At 34.0% G+C, this 21,442-nt stretch overlaps 1 protein-coding gene across 7 annotated transcripts in view; it reads left to right on the top strand.

Moving 5' to 3' along the window:
* The window catches only part of LOC124532015 (muscle-specific protein 300 kDa), a 197,069-nt gene that overhangs the window by 152,636 nt on the left and 22,991 nt on the right, over nucleotides 1-21,442 (top strand). For 6 of the 7 annotated variants that reach the window (XM_047106635.1, XM_047106633.1, XM_047106636.1 and 3 more), the window contains 5 exons: nucleotides 1,824-2,006; nucleotides 2,105-12,415; nucleotides 12,738-12,938; nucleotides 13,634-13,812; nucleotides 14,254-14,380. In XM_047106635.1, the coding sequence (XP_046962591.1) occupies nucleotides 1,824-2,006; nucleotides 2,105-12,415; nucleotides 12,738-12,938; nucleotides 13,634-13,812; nucleotides 14,254-14,380 (11,001 nt within the window). The remainder of the gene's footprint in view (nucleotides 1-1,823; nucleotides 2,007-2,104; nucleotides 12,416-12,737; nucleotides 12,939-13,633; nucleotides 13,813-14,253; nucleotides 14,381-21,442) is intronic. The other variant, XM_047106634.1, reaches the window with a different exon arrangement.

The following is a 21,442-nucleotide window of genomic DNA, read 5'->3' on the forward strand; positions in this document are numbered from 1 at the left end:
GTGAGTGCTGTGCAAGATTGTGAAGTAAGTGAAATTATTGAATTTAATTCAATAAAATGCTCGGCCATTTTTAACTGTGTGTAAATTTATATTGAATATTTAATTATTTTATAATTGTAATATTAAAAAAATAAACGTATAATAATTAATCAGGACTGATAATGTGAGTATAAAGTTGAATCTAGGAAACAAATATATAAAATAATTTTCTAAATAATTTTAAATTAAATATCATAATTGTATAACTACGGCAATTAAAAAGATTAACATTATTTAACGAAACGTTTTTGTTTTAAAATGTTATGTTTGCACATAAAACTTAAGACAAATGAAATGCTTAAAAATTACAACCTAGAATAATATTTATAATATAATAATAGTTTAAGTAAATAATAACAGATTTCCTTGTTGACTCTTTCGATATCATCTTTCTACGTATTTAGTCAATTCTGTACTTAAAATTTAAGGATAAGTGTATAAAAATACGATGTATATTTATACACTTTTCCTTAAATTTTGGTTATTGTTACTTTAATAATGCATATTTTGAAATTAAATTATTAATAATAAAAGAAAACATGCAGTTACACTTCTGAAACTTAAAAACAAAATGAATTATGCGTGAAATACCTAATTGTCAAAATATTTTTTTTAATGAATACTTAATGACATTAAAATTTAATTAATTAAAAAATTCATTTAATATTCCAAATGGTATGAATATAAGAGCATTGTTAATGTAAATAATTTTGTGAAAAATAAATGTGTTAAACAATGATACGTGCCTAGAAAGATGTGAGTAATTATAGCAATGATATCATACCCAATATGATCTAGGAACAATTGTAGCACGTTACAATGGGAAACAATTAGTCATTAATATTTAAATTAGTCAATAATCCTATCAGAAATTATTTTAAGGAATGGTCAAATATTTGACGGAAGTATGATGATGAAATATTTGCTTGAACACTAGTACGCAAAAATATTTTTGAATTTAGGTTCTTATTATTTTACCCCTTTATTCTAACAGACATTAAAAGCTATCTGAAGCTTAATTCGCTTAGAGGAAACTTTGAATAATTTGAAGCACTTTTATATTATTTTTTTATTTCAAATTTTGTCAAGAATTAATTTTGTAAAAAATTAAACTAAATCTTAAATTTTTGTTTCTTGTAGATGTTCTTAAACACTCACACAATACGTAAATAGTAATCAGATTAATTAATGAAAAACAATTGCGTAAATTTATTAGTTTATTTTTCTATTATTAAATAAATTAATGTCACCTTCTCCATAATAATTAATATTGTTGTGTAATAAGTATAAGCAGCTGATTTTGCAATCTTCATCTTAATTCAAATATCTTAATTTAGATCAGTGACATTATTATTTATCGCACTGCCTTAATCAGATAATGCAACAAAACATAATAGAAATTGTTCCTATATCAAGATGAGAGACCTTGGCTTTTTATTTATTACAAGTTGACTTGTATGATCTACATATGACCTACGGTTTTACTTTAAATTTATAAAACTAAACCCATATCACATAATCTGTGATATGATTTTTCCATCTTGAGGGGTGAATTCAAAATAGTAGCCTGTTACCTTCCCCGGGACTCAAACTATCTTCACACCAAATTTCATCTAAATTGGCTTAGCCGTTATAGTGTGAATTATTAAGCATAGATATTTTATTCTATTCACAATAATCGAAATAACTTTAATGTAAATTACTTTAACAAATTACTATTGTTGTTTTTCAACGGTATTGTTCTTATTTCATAATCATTAAGAATATATGTTTTCAAATTTCAGGAGGGCATAACAATTCTAGTCAAGTGTGAGGAGGCTGCCAATCTCTTGGAGCAGAAGATCATGGAATTCTGTCACGAGTCCGAGGTTCAAGTGCTTCTGAAGGAGATCGCAATGATTAAGACGCGAATCACGAGGTTGCTGCTGCAAGCCCGGCAAGGATTGACAACGATTCATGTAAGCAAGGTTATTTATTTTTTTATATATGTGCTTTAAGTAAAAAAATAGTTATGACTCTAAAAATTTTGTATAATTAATGAATGTATCCTCTGAATTTATTACAGGATGCGAAGGGCGAACTGTTACGTCAAACTAAAGAAATGGAAGAACAGAAAGAAAAGATAGCCAAACTTGATAATTGGCTCGAAGAAATAAATAATGAGCTTAAAGAATCAACAAAACAATTAAACGTAGTCACTGAAAGTGATATTATTAGGTATATTGAAGTATATGAAAGGTATATTAGGGAATATGAGGAGTACGAAGTCTTAATTAATTCTATTATTTCGGTAATTCGTGAAGATTCTAGTCAGTTGAAAGAAAATTTACATACAACTATGAAATCATTAGAAGAAACCAAAAGTCTAGTCATTTTAGAAATATTGAGATTGAGACATATGTTAATACAGATCAGGAATGAACCAGAACTCCTGGAAGATGATCTATCACAAACGGATAGAACTATTGATTCGACTTCAATGCCGGAAGAAATTGTGTCTCCGCGTGAATCTGATAACCAAGAATTGAAAATGAATGAATCGGTAGTGGAAAAATTAGATGATGTTGTTTCTGGAGATAAAAGTGAACTTACTCCAGGACCAAGTAAAACAAACGAAAAAACGCAAATTGAAGAAATTAAAATTCGCCCAGAACAAGTTAAGCCCAGTACTACTACTGAAACGCAAACTGGTAAGAGTCTCATGTCTGAGGCTCCTTCTGTCGTTGACAGATCTGTGATATGTAAACCAGAGGAAAAAATATTGCATGACGTATCGGTGACTTGTGCTCCACCACAGGAAGTAGAAGTACAAACAAGTGAAACAAAGTCTTCGGATAAAGAAATCCTTGAAAATATACAAGTAAAACAGACAATTTCTGATGGACATGAAACAATTGAAATTGCCAGTCGACCAGTAAGGAGAGATCAAAAGATTGATGAACAGTCATTACTAATAGATGCGCAATATAATGATGATGATATGCATAAAGATTCTAAGCTTAATATTACACACAGCTTACCTCAGTCATTCGAAACTGTTATGGTTGAACCAGATGAAACAACGACTGAGGTTGTTGTTGATGCTGATGGTACCAAAAGAATAATAGTTAGGAAAGTAAGGAAAACTTTAGTAACACGACAACAAGTAATTCAACCTCAGCAAACTATACACAGTGATACTGTTCCTCAAGATCAATCATTCTCGCAAGTGATACTTAAAGAAGATACAGGTTCAAGCTCAAGATTATTAGAAGATGGTAGCAATAGATATGTTCAATATCAAACTTATGATGGAAAAGTTATATCTGGACTTCCTGGCAGTGAAGTTACTATACAAGAGTTTACTTCACACCCTGATATGATTATTAAAATGGAACAGGGGATGAAACCTGAAGAAATACTCCAATTAGCCGAAGGTGAAACCCCATATCATATTCAAACGTCTGCATCTAGTGTTACTGCAGTCGTCCAACAAGTTACAAAGCGAATTACTAAAACTAAGCGTCGTCTTATTCGTCGTGTTGTTATAATTGATGGCAAAGAACATGTCACTGAAGAGGTGATAGAGGAACCCGATAGTGTGGAAGTATTTGAAGAACAAATTCCAAGAGTATCTATAAATGTAAGAGAAGGCGTGACAGTTGAAGATGACGCAGATAACCAAGATAAGCCATCATATCCTCCTAGTAGTCGAAAAGAGGATACTGACCACGACCTAGATGAAGATACTAAAAAAGACAATGAAAGAAAAGAAAAATTCGAAGATCTAAAAGATAAACCTCAAACACAACCTAAAGAGTCAAGTATATCGCATGACATACCAAATTTGCAGACATTAACAAAAGAATTTTTACAAAAAGAAAGTGACGACAGAAATGCAGCACTGACGAATGTTGCAGTTTCAGAAAAAAATGATAATTTAACAGAAGGTGAAATGTCTTTCATTTCCAGTGGTATGCATTCTATGCAAATGAGTTCTGCAAATATTGCTACAGTTGTAGAAAAAGTAACAAGAAAGGTAATAAGAATAAGGAAGCGCATTATAAAACACATACAAATTATTGACGGTAAAGAACACGTGACTGAAGAAGTAATTGAAGAACCTGAGGAGGTCGAAATCACTGACGACGAACCAAAAGTATCACAAATCTTCCAAAGACAAGATGAAACACAGACAAAACGTATTAAAATCATTCGACAAGTTCATGTTATCGACGGTAAGGAACACGTCACAGAACAAGTTGTAGAAGAGCCCGATGATTTTGAGGTTATCTCGGAATCAGATAAGACTCCAAGTAATAATTTGAACATTACTGAACTCGTAGAGCCGGAAATTTCTATGAAAGCTACAGATGTTCCTAAGCGTGTAGAAAAACAAGATCAAAGTACTGTTAAAACTGAAGATATAATTGGAAGTGAAGTTGACAACTCAAAGTTAATGCAAACTTCAGATAAAAACGATCAAAATAAAATAATAATGGAGTCGCAGCTAATTGTTGAAGACCCTGATAATATTAATAAGCGAGACTTAAAGCATATTAATATCAGTCACAAATCACATATAATGGAGCTGAATGAGCAGGAAACTGCAAAACCTAGCAGGGATATTGAAAAGCAAGATAAAAATATCAAAGATTTAACTAAAGATTGGATAGAAAATGAAGTAAAGCATTCAAATTTATTAGACACAGAAAACGTTTTACCAAAGAAGCAAAACATTGTAGAATCTAAGGAACAAATTTCGGCGCTACCGACAGAAATTAGTAAACTAGATACCTCAGATCAAATACAAATGCGCACAACAGTGACTAGAACCAGAAAACGCGTTATTAAACACATTCAGATTATTGACGGTAAAGAACATGTGACAGAAGAAGTAATTGAAGAACCAGATGATATAGAAATAATAGAAGGAACTCCAATCGTACCACATATTGTTCAAGAAGGAGGCACTAAAACAAAAATGATTAAAATCATACGTCAAATTCAAATCATTGACGGCAAAGAAAATGTTATAGAGCGGATAATAGAAGATCCAGATGATGAATACATCGCTGAATCTACTGTAACCGCCTCTGTAGATGTCCAAATGAGTAAACCAGATATCACACAAGTTAAAGAGGAGAAAATTTCGAATGAACCAACAGCTGTGATTCCTGAAAAGGAAAGTAAAATTTCTGTTGTTAATATCACAGAAGATTTCATCCGGAGTGAAGCTCCTCGAACTGAAGAATTGCAAAAATCTAATGAAAAAGTAGAGACAGAAATTTCAACGGAAAAACCGCTTCCAATTGATGTAGATACTAAACATTCTCTTCCCGAAGAAAGTGAGGCAAACAAAAACACTGATAATACAAAGAAAACAATAACAACAAAGTCAATAACAGAAACTACAGATAAACCTCATCTTATAGAAACTTCAGAAAATATAATATCTAATGTGGGAGCACTTATAGTAGATGAACCACTTAGTGACATTTCAAGAAAATTAATTGAAAGCGAATCTAATCACTCAACCATATTAAGTCTTCAACACGAAACGAAAATTGACAAGGTTGAACAGAAACTGGATTTACACGAGGATTCAAATAAAAAAGATATTGTGTCCGTCGAGAACTTAATAGTTGATAATGAAAACGATTCATCAATGCCGAAAAAACCAAGTGAAGACTTAAGTGAAATTGCTCTAATGAAACCTCAAGAACCAGTGGTAGATATTGAGCTAGACACTGTGGCAAACAGTAAAATTGTTCATGAACCTGATACTGTTGATAATCAAAAACCATTCCAAATTGCTCTTCAAGATCACACCGAACAAGTGTTGGCAGACCTGGAAGAACATCATCCTGAAAAATCTATAGACAAAGGCCAAGAGATTCTAGAAAATATCGCTTCATTTCCTATAGCGGTTGAGCAGCAAAAGGATGATAAACCTTCAATTGTTGAGACCGAAAACCTGATTAAAAGCGAAACACTAAATAAAACTTTAGAGCCTATGTCGACTTTAGAAAATGAACAATTCGTTACAGTTGACCAATCAGATGAACTAAATAAAACAAAACAAGGTGATAATGACGAAAGTCCAAAGGTAATTAGCCTGGGTGACGAGAAAGGTATAGATAATACAGACAAAAGTAATCTTATTCCGAAAGATTTAATATTAGACGATAAAAGCTCATGTGATATTTCAAAGGATCAATCTCTTGTTGAAAGTTCTAGCAGATTTATTGAAATGGAAGCTGAACATTCTCATGTTTTGCTAACAGATGATAAAAATAGATTCAAATCTTTAGAGACTGCAGAAAGTATGACTCCAGAAATATATTTACCAAAAGATACTCAAGAAGAAAGAAAAGATAACAAAATATTCAAACGAGAGCCCAGTGTAAATACTGAAAAAACCTTTGATCATCATAAACCGGATGAAGCAAACAAGAAAGCTAAAGAAAATACTTTACTAGAGGAAAACTCTCAAACAGTTGTGCCAGGCAAGGAAGAACGAACACAAGATGTAATAAAAACAACTACCAGGACACGTATCATAAGACATATTCAATTCATTGATGGCAAAGAACATGTAACAGAAGAAGTAGTAGAAGAACCAGATGAAGTAGAAACTCTTGAAGGAAATTCAAACTTAACTATTCAAGAGGAAGGTATTAAAACTAAACAGATTAAGATTATACGTCAAGTAAATATTATTGATGGTAAAAAACAAGTCACTGAAAAAATTATTGAAGACTCGGACAGCGAATATATACCAGAGACAACTATTAAAGCTGATATTGACTTACAGCTTACTGATTCCACAATAACCAATGATAAACTAGAAAAACAAACTCCAGAAATTTCTGAAAGTAAGGAATTTCTTGAAGATATATCTAGAGCACCGGTAAGTAATCTTTCGGACACCAACACGGAAAAAGAAAGTACAGTTATTGAGGATAAAACTCTCACTGCTAAGTTAGATACTAAAAATGTTACTGAACAAAGAGAAAAGGAAAAAGGTCTTGATAAGAAGCAGGAAGAATTTTCTGTACAACCTAGTAAATTAGCTATAACATCTGAAAAAACTCCATTGAACAACAAAGATATAACAGCTGAATTTTTGACTGAGGAAACAAAGAAAAATACAGAAAATTTAAAAGAAAGTAACATTGATAAATCGGTGGATGACATAATTACACAAGAAAAAGAAATAAAAGAACAATTAAATGACCGAGTAAGCACTATGCAAATATCTGAAGTTAATGTTTCTTTACCATGTGATATTCAAACTGAAAAATCAAAGAAGCTCTCGTATCCTCAAAGCCAATCATCGGTAGAATTAGAGATTGCAGAAACAGGAACTGTAATTACCGAAGTAGCAATAAATGCTGAAAGTAAGGAACCAGAAATATCCTATATACAACAATTTCAGTCACCTTCTCAAGAATCTCCTGAAGTTTTAGAAAAAGTTATACCAAGTCATCCATCTCCCATAGAAAGTGTTGAGCCATGGGAATATACTCATTCAGTTGTTTCTGCGCCCATTAAATCAAACACAAAACAAGATATTGCTGCTTTCATTGAATCGGAACGTTTGAATGCAGATACAAGTGTTGTTCAAGATGTAGACTCATTTAAAAGTGAGAAGCAGAAAGACGATGTCCCTGATGAATCACTGCAAACTTGCGAATTGAAGAGTGACTTGGAGAAGAAACCTGAAAATGAACGAAATCCAACTCAAACAGTCGATATGACAATGTCTCTTTCAAAAATAGACAAAGACAAAAAATACGAACCCAAAATTGAAGTAGATATTAAAATAGAAGAATTTGAAACAACCACGCCATCAATAATTAAAAAAGATATCAAGGCCGATTTGCCAGCTGAGATTACTGTTATTGAAGAACAGCTCAAAAATAAAGAAAATAATGAAAAAGTATCAGACTCTCAGTTGATACCGGAAAAATCAAATATAGATGACCAACAAACGTTACCTGATATTAATGAACCATTCAAGAGCAACGATTCCATTCATACCGAATCTTATATGGAAACAGATAAAAGTATAGAAGGTACAGACAGTTCATCATTAAGCCATTACGTTAAATTACCAACTCCGCCAAAGAATGAATCGCCAAAACCATCCCCAAGTTTATTGGAAGCAGAAGTGGTTCCAAAGGATGTTAGTGATGAACCCTTATCCGCATCTACAGATGTCGAAATAATTACAGAAAAAGGTTATGAACCCGAAGATTTATCTTTACAACAAGAACCAGTAGTAGAAAAGAAAAAGAAACATAAGAAGCGAAAGTCTCATGCGATTAGTGAAGAAACTGTTTATCCAAAACAAACAACCACTGAAGGAGACACTGAAATTTCAACCCCAGTGGAAATGGAAGAACCTATTAGTCAGAGGAAAATAAAGTCTAAGAAAAGTAAGAAAAAGACTCCTGTTACTGACAAGATTTCGGAAGATCTACCATCAACAGCATCAGAAACAAAATCAGAGAGCCCAAAGGTAGGCGCTGAAATAACCACTTCATCACCTCAGGAGGAATCATACCACACCATAAGTGAGACGTCTGATATAAATACTGTAAAAATTGTCGAAGAATGTATCGGTAGCAGTCCAGAAATAATTCAAAAGGAAGTGACTACCACTGTGACTTATCCAATACCTGTTGTAGAAGAAATTCCTATTAGCGAATATTCAGTTCAAACCTCACCCGAAGTACAGGAAGTTGAAAAAGAAGACATTAAAGAAATTGCCAAGACGGAGATGATTGACTCTGAATTGCAAACTTCTCCCACTCCTGTCAAAGAAATATTAACTCAGACTACACCCGTTGAAGATATTGAAGCCCACACTCAAACTCTGTACGATATAAAGATTATCGATAAAGTGGATTTGTTAGATTCACAAATTCAGACAAGTCGGACAGAATCACCGGAAGAAATTATGAAAACTGAGGTCACTACTCAAGTCATCTCAAGAGATATAGTTTCTCCTGATGACAAATTTTCACAAACATCCTCACCCGTAAACGATGTTGATAAAGTAGTGGAAAAAGATTGTCGAGGTATTCAAACTTCACCCCTACCTCAAGTACATAGGGATGAAAAGAGCACTGAAATAACAATTGAAACAACAGAAACCGATATACAAACAGTCAAACAAGATGTAGTAGATCAAGAAACATCAACATCACCTACCAAAATTATGGAATTAATAGAGACAAGTATTCAAACTCCTGACATTCCTCTAGTCGATACCTTTACGCAGTCCGATTTATCAATTGGAGATATAGAAAATAATAAACAAGAAAGTTCAAGCTTACCTGCAACAGATGCTACCAGTCAAATATCAACAATTGACAAGACTCAACAAACGACTCCTAGAAATGATGACGTTGAAATAAAATCAGAATTTGATATAACCAGAAAAGAACCGACCATGATTGATAACGTCCAACAAACTACACCTAGAATTGAGAGTAATATTACTACACCTACTTCGCAATTCGATTTGATTAGAAAAGAAATAGTCACTGTTGATGATACTCAGCAAACTACGCCTAGAGATTATAACGAGGAAGATAGATTATTATCACCAGCAAATTATAGCAGTAAAAATGAAATTAAAACCATCGATAGCACTCAACAAACATCTCCACGAGATTATTCGGAGGATTCGATATCAACATCTACCGACGAACCTTATGAAATCCATTTGCGAGCTCAAATCTCTATTCCACGATCTACACATGACTTCATTGAAAATGAACGCCAAGCAGAGCAAATTCCCCAACCAATTAAAGACACACATAAGCAGAAGAAAAGAAAACCCAAGAAAAAGACAGATTCGCCATTACAATCACCAAGCAGCTTATCAGATCCTATCAATGCCGAATTATCACTTTCAGTTACGCCAACAAGTGAAGATTTATCTAGTAAAGAAACCTCTTCTATAGACGAAGGTATTTCACAACTAGCTAGTCCTGTCCAACCAAATCAGCAAGAAATTTATATAACTGCGCAAAAACCTACTTATTCGGATGTTGTTCAAAGGTCTAAATCAAAATCACCATCTCCGAGTAAAACAATATTTACACCAAAAGTTGGCAAAGCAAGATTGATTAATACCCTAGAAAAAAGAACACAATATCTTAGCGAACCTCAAAAATTATCAGAAAATGCTTTAACTGTAGCACTTATTGAGCCTTCTGTAGAGAAATCGTATGATTTAGTTGTCAACAAAGAATTAGAAGAAATCAAAAGTGCTATAAAAAACAACGATCCAACTAAAGTCGAAAAGAGTATTATTGTTGTGATTGAAACGATATCTATTTGGCTGGAGGAGATTCAATATAAAATTCAAAGACAAGCTATTGAAGGAGATAAAGCAAGTAATGAATCTGAACGTGTAAAAGCATTAGAAAATTATGTTCAAGGACTGAGAGAAATAGTATATGTAACGGAAGTAAATGAAGAAATTATTACATTAATTGAGACCATCACGCGTCAAATACAAACCATTAGTTATTATAGAAGTAAAACGTCTGAAAAGGTAAAAGAAGAGGAAAACGATTGGAACAAATTTTTGTCAGATATTGAAATATTAGACTTATCTGTAAATAAACTTAAAACTACCTTAGACGAATTAATTATGTCAGAAAATCCTACACAGAAGAAACTTGATAGTCTGGATGAGATTGAAAAAGATAATGTATATAATTTAGATTTTACCAAGAAAATGTTCCAAGTTTATCGTAACTTTATGGACACAAATCCAAAAAGAGAATGCCCATCAAAACTCTTTGCAATAGATGAAGGAACTAAACAAATAGAAAACACAATTAACACTGAAAGAGATCGGCTCTTACAATTAACGTCATTGGCTGAAGAATATGAACAAACTTTGCAGGACTTCGGACAAATTACTGATGTAGCAGAGGCACTGCTCGACGGAAAAATAATTGTTTCTAACTTAGATCACCTCTACGAAGAAATCCAGAAACACAGAAAGTTCTTTATAAACTTAAGTCATTGCAGAGCGATACTTGAATCGCTGGAAAACAACTTAGATACTGAAACAAGAACTAAGTATTCAGCATTACACCATTCTTTGCATGATAGAGCAACGTTAATTATTGATAGGGCTGCTGGTCGCGCTCAGCAAATGACTTTAGCCGCTTCACGGTGGAGTGTGCTGGATCAGAGCATGAAAGAAGAACAACAATGGCTTAGAGTAGCACAACAAAGAATTCCCGATCTTTCTAACGTAACTTCCATTGACCACGAACAATACATCAATCTCTATCAGTCAATAAGCCTTGACGCATCACAACATTATGCTAAAATGCTTCGTTTACTGTCTATTACGGAAGGACTTCAGGGCTTAATAGTTTGTTCGGGGCTTGAAACGGAATGCTCTGTTGCACTTGATACTTTACTTAAACTTCAAGAAGACATCGATTCCAGGTTAACACGCTTGACAGCGTTCAAAGAGAACTGGGTGACGTATGACAATCTCATTGACAGGATCGAAGGTTGGATGAAACTAGCGAATAAAGAGCTGGAACACATCACTCCTGAAAATATTACAACAACAAGTAACCTTCGTCGTTTCTGGGAATTAAAGGCACAGCATGAAGTTCATAATAACTTGAAGAATGAATCTGGAGTTCAATTTGAAAAGGCCTTGGAAATACTACCGATATCAGATGAAATGGTGCAACGTCAATTCTTCTCCAAAATTGAAGATAAATGGCGGGATTTGTCATCGAGAATTTGCCACATACACACATCGGCAATCAAAAACATATCTGATCGTGATGTTCCCTCGAGTGAAAAGCTTAATATACTCGAAGATGAAATGAGAGAGCTGAGGGCAATGCTGGACGCTCTAAAAGGCGTCATAAAGAGTGACGATGAATTAAACCTCTACATTGAACGTCTTCAAGTGATGACAAGCCGAATCGACAGAATACAGAACGAACTCGGCAGGTTGAGCTTACTTCCAACCGCGGAATCAGAGCGTCTAGGCGCACTTTTGACCCAGTCTGGATTACTGGACGATCAAATAGCTGAAGAGCTTGAAAGAAGTATGCTCTTGAAGGAGAAAATATTGCAAGTGCAAGCCGGTATTGCCCGTTGTCAAAAGAGTCAACGACGCGCTCAACTGACGTTGGAAGAGTGTGAAGCAGCCGAGCGCCTCGGCAGCGATGTGGTTGAAAGAGCGTCACAAACGTGCGAGAAACTGATAGAAGATCTCTCGGCACAATGGCGAGACATTCTAGCGCTGAGACAGGCATTGCACACATTGCCTATAGCACTTCGCGTCTGCGTATCACCTATAAGCATTGAAAGGGACATTTCTGCACTACAGGTAATTTTTATATTCATGATATTTCAAATATTAACTAGCGACCCGCCCCGGCTTAGCAAGGGTGCAATGCTGATACTAAATATATTAAAGATTTTTTCTTGTTCCTTTAATATATTGTCCATTATTAGACATAAAAACTTTCCGCTCAAATCAGCCTATCTATTCGAAAACACTGCAAAGATCGAAGCATACATAGGGACAGACGGCGGCGACGTAGTTTACTATGTGATGATCCTTACATTTAGAAAACTATTTGGAAAATAAAATTAAATATAGTTATTGAAGATACCTTGATATTGAAGATATTAATTTTATTATTCAGGACACACACGCTGAACTGGAAGCAGCTTGCAACGAGCTGAGCGTTCGCTTGCGCAGTAAAGTGCAGCTGTGGAGACGATTCGAACGTCAGCTGGAGCTGGTGCAGGGCGCCGTGCGAGAGGCTGACTACATGGTGGAACTGCTCACAGTGCAGGGCCAAGTCGACTATGATCGTCTGCTCAAAGCCACTGAGAAACTTGAGGTTAGTTAAACCATGTGAATGACGACCTCCATGGTCGAGTGGTGTGTACACCGGTTTTCATATGTACGCCACTCTGAGGCCCCGGGTTCGATTCCCGGCCGAGTCGATGTAGATTACCATTAGTTTTTTATGTTGTCTTGGGTCTGGGTGTTTGTGGTACCGTCGTTACTTCTGATATCCATAACACAAGTGCTTCAGCTACTTACATTGGGATCAGAGTAATGTATGTGATGTTGTCTCATATTAAAAAAAAAAATTTGGAATTATATTTATATGTATGTATCTTTTACTTTATTGTAAGCAATCGTTCCAGTAAACCAATCTTCATATCGTAATGTTAAGGGACGAGATGGCCTATTAGTTAGAACGCGTGCATCTTAACCAATGACTGCGGGTTTAAACCCAGCACTGAATATTGCATGTGCTTACTATGTGTTTGTAAAAACATCTCGTGCTCGGTGGTGAAGGTAAACATTGCTAGGAAACTTGCATGTCTAATTTCATAGAAATTCTGCCACATGTGTATTACACCAACCCGCATTGGAACAGTGTGGTGGAATATGTTCCAAATTTTCTCCTTACAGGGAGAGACCTTGCCTTAGCCCAGCTGTGAGAAATTTAAAGGCTGTCGATATTGATGATGATGATCATAATTAAAGTATAGTTTTCAATTTAATTGTTCTAATTTATCTCAGACACTAAGTGACTCGCTGTCACGTCGGAGCGGTGAGTTGGTTGGTTCCCTGCGTGAGGCCGCCGCGCCGCTGGAGTCAAGCTGTGAGCCCGGCATCGTCGCCAAGCTCAGGAAAGAGCTGGACGACGCAGCTGCGGCATACGAGCACACCTGCTCCAACCTGACGCAGCTCTGCGACAAGTGAGTGTTGTTATCTACCCTGTATTTTAGAAGAAATCATTTAAAAGATTATTATTTACTTTAAGAGAAACAGACAGACAGCAAATAATTCTCCTCGAAGGTCACTCGTAAAGAATTTTGAGATTTATACTCTTATGATGACCTCCTTGGTCGAGTGGTGCGTACACCGGTTTTCATGGGTACGCCACTCTGAGGTCCCGGGTTCGATTCCTGGCCGAGTCGATGTAGATTACCATTAATTTTCTATGTTGTCTTGGGTCTGGGTGTTGTGGTACCGTCGTTACTTCTGATTTCCATAATACAAGTGCTTCAGCTACTTACATTGGAATCAGAGTAATGTATGTGATGTTGTCTCGTATTAAAAAAAAAATATTAAAAAAAAAGTGCTCTTCGACTTTTACGATTATTTGAAGTAGATGTTATAGAGTATTTCTCTTGCAGGTACCACAAGGCGGTGGAGCTCTGGCGACGGTACCGCGAGGCGGCGGCGTGCGTGCGCGCCTTCGCCGACCAGCACGAGGGCACTCTGCATGCCCTGCGACCACACGACGCTCCAGCAGCCGCCCAGGTCAGTACATAGCTATTAAAGTCCTCGCAGGATGACGTCATTCGTTTTTTTTTTCATTTTCCGCCCTAATTTTTAGCCCGGTTAGGAAGCTACCTACACACCTTAGTGTCTGTGTAAAAGGCTTGAGAGTCAACGTCAGATAAATTATTTGTTTTCTATAATGATATTCATATTAAATAGTTCTGAACACAAAGTACACACAGGAAAGTCAGGCATGGCGGCATACGAGTGTGTTATGAAGCGTTTTCGTTCTCCCCACGCGTCGAGGTCCGTCTGTGGATGTTACACATCAAAAAACCTATTTGAATATTAATTAAATAATTTGAATAGAGAACAAAATATCATACAAGTAGCGCCATCTACACTTGATTACTTAAATAACTGAAGCTTGAGTCATTGACATTTTTAGTGTAGGTACAGTACGACACAACTTAGATGTAGCATCGGCAAGCAATAAAACCGACTAACGATTCACACAACCAATAGAAATAGCACCCTGTCGTGCCATTCGTCGCTATTCGTCGCTATAGATTATCGCGTCAGAAAAAGCATTACATATAAATCGACGTGTCAAATTGACGGATATATTAGGTGATATGATATTACAAGTTATTACATTTGTGTAAAGATCATATTTAGATAAGAAATAAATATTGATAATTTTGGATAGCGTATTCAATTCGGATGTGATCGGTTTTACGAATTTTGCCGATGCTACATCTGAGTTGTGTCGTACTGTACTATATAAAGTAATCAAATGACACACGAAATACGAATGCAAATGAAGCATTCGAGGTGCAAAAAATTACAGACGATGACGCATTATTGACTTCTTACTTAAATTTTAGTGTTAACGACATTTAACTGGCAGTTTATGATATACTACAACTCTTTGTTTTTGATCAAGACCTCACTGAGGCGCGATTGCTACACAATAATTAATAGTTCATTAATAACGTAAGGTCTGTATAAAGATTGTTATAAAGATGTTTGTTTCGATACAACTTTATTTCACTTTCGGTGAGGCTCTGTGTTAGTGCTATAAATACAATACCTCCCACTCAACAATGATGACTATCGTGATCTAGTTTTGTGTATGAAAGGGGTAGTTTAATTAGAGAAATTGTTTAATCATTACTTATTATAAAACAAAGTCGCTTACCGCTGTCTGTCCCTATGTATGCTTAGATCTATAAAATTTCGTAACCGATTTGTGACGCATATTTTAGCAGGTTTTTGTATAATAATACATGGACAATATAGTAAAGAAACACTATTAATTTTCGAAGATTGCAATGTGATGTCGTTAATAAATAAATTCTGTAGTATATTTAGTATCAGCATAGAACTCATGCGAAGGCCCCGTTTCTAGCTTACAATCGAATTTTGTTTACGGTGCGAATATTAATATCAATTATAAATAAAATTTAAAAAAAAAGAATAACCGACTTCAAACAAAACACTATTTTAAAACAAATAAAAAAGCACTAAAAAGTAATAAAAATAATTGCATATTTAACATACTTTTTAGAGTCTTCCTAGGTAAAATGAAATGAAAAATATTAGACTACTTAACAGTCGATTTACGATTATATAACATAGTTATAGTTATTGTTATATTTGGAGCCTGTTTAATTTATGAGGTCGAATTGATAACCTCCTCCTTTTTGAAGTCGGTTGAAAATATAAACTTCCATAAAGCTTTAACCAGCAGTATTGCCTTTTGAGTTTGAATATATAAATGCATACAATGATATATGTTTCGAAGGCGGACAACCTCGGACTTCCAAATAGGTTTTCTATTATCGTATTCTGATGTCATCTCGAGTCGAAACTCTGTATGCAAAGTAATGTTCGATAATTGGCATACGTTTCGAACATAGTCAATATATAAGACCATTTTATTTGTTTTTGTATTGGTAGGTGGACAAATGGGCCACCCACCTCGAATTATATTATATCACTAATGCCCGTTAATTGGCTCACTCACCCTCCAAACTGGAGTACAGTGCTAAGTATTTTTGTATGATGGTAGAAAATTTGGTAAGTGGTTGGTACCTACCCAGAGGGGATTTTAGGAAGGCCCGAGGGATCTTCTCAATGCCAGGGAAGTCCCGGGCTTAACTTACCACGGCGTGATATAAAAATTCAATAATTATATCATAAAAATTCTTAGTAGAAGTACTATAGCAAAACATGATTTATTACTATAGAAAAATTATATAATGTTAGTAATTGTGTTAAAATTTTGCGAACAATGTGTACTGACATAATTCCCTAGTTAAAGGTCGGTTCATACTTACGGTACGTGTTTTTAGAAGGAATTCTATTCTATAAAATCCGATCTTACTTGTCGATACAAAATAGAATACAGACGTATTGAATTTTTTATAATTACAATTTTAATAACAATTACTATGTAAAGTATATATGTTTAACTTATATCAGCAGTTACGTTAGTTACAATAAAAGTTTGCATTGCTATTACAATTTGAAAAACATCACAGTAAAATTTTTCATACAAAATAACATGACAAAGGTGCAAAACATAATGAAATTTTATTATTATCTGTGTAATTAAAAAAATAGATTTGCATCAAATATTAGTAATATAACTTAATAGTTGATTGATTGTACCAAAATTTAAAGTAACAACAATAAAAATTACTTAAATTATTTCTGTGAAACAATGATAAGGCATGGAGTATCGTCAGTGTTCGCTGATGTGAATCCACCTTTAATTAGTCTAACGTAACCGTTGTTAATCGATTAGAAAGTATTCCAAGATTGCACAGCAAATTAATTCCATCCTAACCTTTTTAAATATTTGCGTATTCATTTTCGAACGGTTTCATAATTATTCGAACTCAATACAATATAAATATAAGCACAGAATGAAAACGTCTTTGCCTATTGTTGATTAAAAAAAAAAGATTAATTCAAATTTGGAATACTAAATCGTCGTTTAGATTCCGATAATGCATGAGTTAAAGATCTATTGAGATCTTTTCATTAGAATATTAAGGAAAACTCTCCTTCAAAAAGTTATTATTGACATTTGTAAGTATGTGTGAGTGACTAGCGTGCTGACACATTATTTACAGTGTGCGTAAAGTCAGCAATAAATCTATATTAATATTATAAATGTAAAAGTAACTGTCTGTCTCTTTCACGACCAAACCGCTGAACTGATTTTGATGAAATTTGTTATGAAGCAAACTCGAACTCCATGAAAGGACATAGGCTACTTATTTGCCTGATATATGACAACCAACACGCTAAAACGCCAGCAGAGCCGCGGGCGATTACTAGTAACAAGTCGGTAATCACTGAATTAATTAAACATACCTAATTATAAAACTAAGGCATTCAAATTATAGTTTAAATACTGATAAAGTTTAGTAGAATTGCAAATAGATTAGGTTTTAATATAACTGTGGATAAATATTTCGGCGGTATTCGTGGTAATTTAACTGATTACTATTTAACGCGACAATTATAAAGGAATTATATGAAATAGATCATAATTGAATACATGAGGTCGTAAGTGGTGGGCAAGTCAATTTTCCCAGCGAGTCACATCAAATCAAATCAAAATATATGTACTTTATTCAAGTAGGCTTTTACAAGCACTTTTGAATCGTCATTTTACAATTAAATGAAGCTACCACCGGTTCGGAAAGTAGATTCTACCGAGAACCGACAAGAAACTCAGTAGTTATAGTATTTTAATCATTTATATTGAACATGATGAATATGAACATAAATAACTCGCCCGGATTAGAAGCCGTGATATTCGTTCGTAATTAAAAAACATTAACCTTCAAAACGATACAAGTCATTATCAGTCATGAAAAGCGAAAATTCGTAACAAACAAAATCGCATTTCATTAGTGATAAGAGACTGATAACGTTACACGGGCCAATCGCGCGCCAGTCGCTCCGCGGACGTCCACCCGGCCGGACGTCTGACGAACGAGCGAACAAAAACGCGAACAAACGAAAACCTCGAAACAATACTCGAATAAATACAAAATAAAACGAAACATTTGTACAAATAATATCTGTAAAGAAACGTCAAATTTTACGCGCAATTAAGGAGATATAAGTAATCCAAGGTCACGGTGACATCAGCACGAGTGCAGCAAGTTTAAGCCGTATACATAATTCGGTTTGATTATATTTATTTGTGTATGTGTGATGTGAAAATGTACGATTGTATCGTTCAAGTTACTCTCACGTCGAATCGATCTTTCTATCGTACTTTTTTTTTTAAACAAACAATAAAGCGATTTCTCGTAATTCACATCGCCTTCGATTTTTGAAATTTCATTAATTAATTTCAATGATCAACGCGCCACACGTGTGCTGTTTGTCTAATCGATAAACTTTGAAGTTTGAACCTTAAATTATTTAGTTAATTCGAGTTATGTTTTGACGACGTCCTTTGATAAAGATTTATTACAATTATATTAATTAATTAATTTGTATATATTAGGTGAGGATCAAAACGTGTGACTAGCCTTCACCTAAAATAACTAGTGATTCTAGTACACTGGATCGAGTTACTAGAAGGGTTGAAAGATTGAAACAGTAGATGGTTGCACTCCGCGACCTTCAGACGTTGCGACCGAGCGTGTGCAGTTCCAAATTTGAAATACGAAATGTTCTTAATTTAAAACAATTCGAATACGTAACCCAATTAGAAATCAATTTCATAAAAGTGGGTAGATGTTTATTTTTTTTTTTGTTTTTGTTTATTTAGATGAAATGTGATTACTGGCCGTCGTGAAGTTAATTGTAAATAGTTTTTATATATTTTGGAATGCAGTGAAGTGATTTTGATAGCAAAAATGACATTGATTTAATGAAGTGATAAGAAATGTCAGACGTGTAACTTGTGATTGATAAAAAATGTCACTTCAAGAGGTGAGTGTTATCGAAGTATTAAATTTTCATTCTTTTTTTAAAAGTAGGTCAACTGATTATTATGATCAATCAAAAACAAACACGTGACGTAGGGCATTGTTTCGAATAGATTAAAAAAATTAATGAAATCTTTGAATGAGATTTACACGTCTAGATTTATTATATACAATTATTTAACATCGATTTTATGAAAATAATGAGAAAAAAAGATTCAAAAAGGTTTTTATGTACATATATTTATTACGATATTTACAATTATTTTGTGTAATATGATGATGTTTTTCTAAATATTTTGACACATGTAGTACTTCACTCCAGATAAATATTTCTCAAAACTAAAATCTCTTAAAACAAATATATTCTCCTAGATGGTACCTGCAGAAAACCAAAACAATGATGATATATTTTACATAGATTACAAAAATAATATATAGTATACAAATATAAATAAATAAATAAAAGAAGCTTACCGCTATCTGTCCCTATCTTTAAAATTACGCAACGGATTTTGATGCGGTTTTTTTTAATACACAGAGTGATTCGAAAGAAAGGTTTTGTATATAACACATGGACAATATAGTAAAGAAACACAGATAATTTTTTAAGTTTTTAATGTTATGTTGTAAGTAAACAAATTATGTAGTATATTTAGTATCAGTATAGCTCCCGTGCGAAGCCGGGGCGCGTCGCTAGTTGATATGTATAACAGGACACTTGTTATATAAACTATTATGTTATTATTACATAAAATGTTTCAGCGGTTTTCCTACACGGAATTAATTTAAATAACACAAATCAAATGACATCACCTACGTTAATAGCGCAGATTATAATTGGTGTAAACACATTTGAATTTATATAAAACCTTTATATACAATACCTAGGTACTCAATTTATCTACGTAGTTACATTGTATTTTCCACTAATTAATTATAAACTTATATTACAATTAATTAGTGAATAAAATAACTTGATAGCTCAATTCAAGATAATGTTATCTTAAGAATTGTGAAATGTTTCAAATAAAAAATAATTAAGAAAGTTTTGTGTGACAAAAGTGGTATTTACTTAATGGTAGGGATTAAATCATTTACTGGCTAGGTTGGTATAGCTATGTTCCGGTTACAAGGTGTATCATTTCTCACTTCCCAAGGTTGGTAGCTCGTTGGCCCTCAGGAATGGTTAAAATTTCTTACAGAGCCAATGTGTATGGCATATACATTTGCCAGACAACCTATCTGTATATACAAAACTACAACAGATTATTATCAAACATTGTGAATCATAATTAGGATGTAAATATGTATACCTCAGCCTACATATAAATCAATATTGTATAATGTTGTCTTAAATTTTCGCGATTATTACACATTTAAATAAAACTAGTTATAACGGATTTTAATCGCGTATATTAATTATTTTGGACATCCCGACGTTTCGAGCACTTTACAGCGTTCGTGGTCACGGGTAGTCTACGTCGGGATGTCCAAAATAATTAATATACGCGATTAAAATCCGTTATAACTAGTTTTATTTAAATCAATATTGTATCTTATAAATTAAAAATAAAAACAAGACTGCCCTGAATTCATTAATCCATAGTCACTCGGTGTAGAGATTCGCATAATATGTTTAGGTATTCAAAATATATGATAAAAACAGAAACACTTTTATACATGTACCCTAAAAACAAAAAAACTTTTAAACGCATTCGTGTACAGCCTTTCATTTATAAAACGAATGAAATGTACGGACTATTGTCCCCAGCACCGAAAATATGTACCCAATTTCAGCTCCACTCTTTAAATGAAACTGGTTTTTTTACGACCATACCATAAGTAAAGATACCTTAAATAAAAGTACAAACAAACATATCAATGTATATGACGTTAGTACTTCTTTTAACAACATCGGGTATCATCGGGTTTTGGAAACCAACTTCATGGTACCAAGCTGGATTCTTCACCTATGTGAAGACCTCCGTGGTCGAGTGTACACCGGTTTTCATGGGCACGCCGCTCCGGAGTCCGGGTTCGATTTCCGGACAAACCGATGTAGTAAATTTCATTAGTTTTCTATATTGTTTATGGTGCCGTAGTAACTTCTTTTCATAACACAAGTGCTTTAGCTACT

The sequence above is a fragment of the Vanessa cardui genome, chromosome 8 (assembly GCF_905220365.1).
Source record: "Vanessa cardui chromosome 8, ilVanCard2.1, whole genome shotgun sequence".
NCBI classification, from domain to species: domain Eukaryota; kingdom Metazoa; phylum Arthropoda; class Insecta; order Lepidoptera; family Nymphalidae; genus Vanessa; species Vanessa cardui.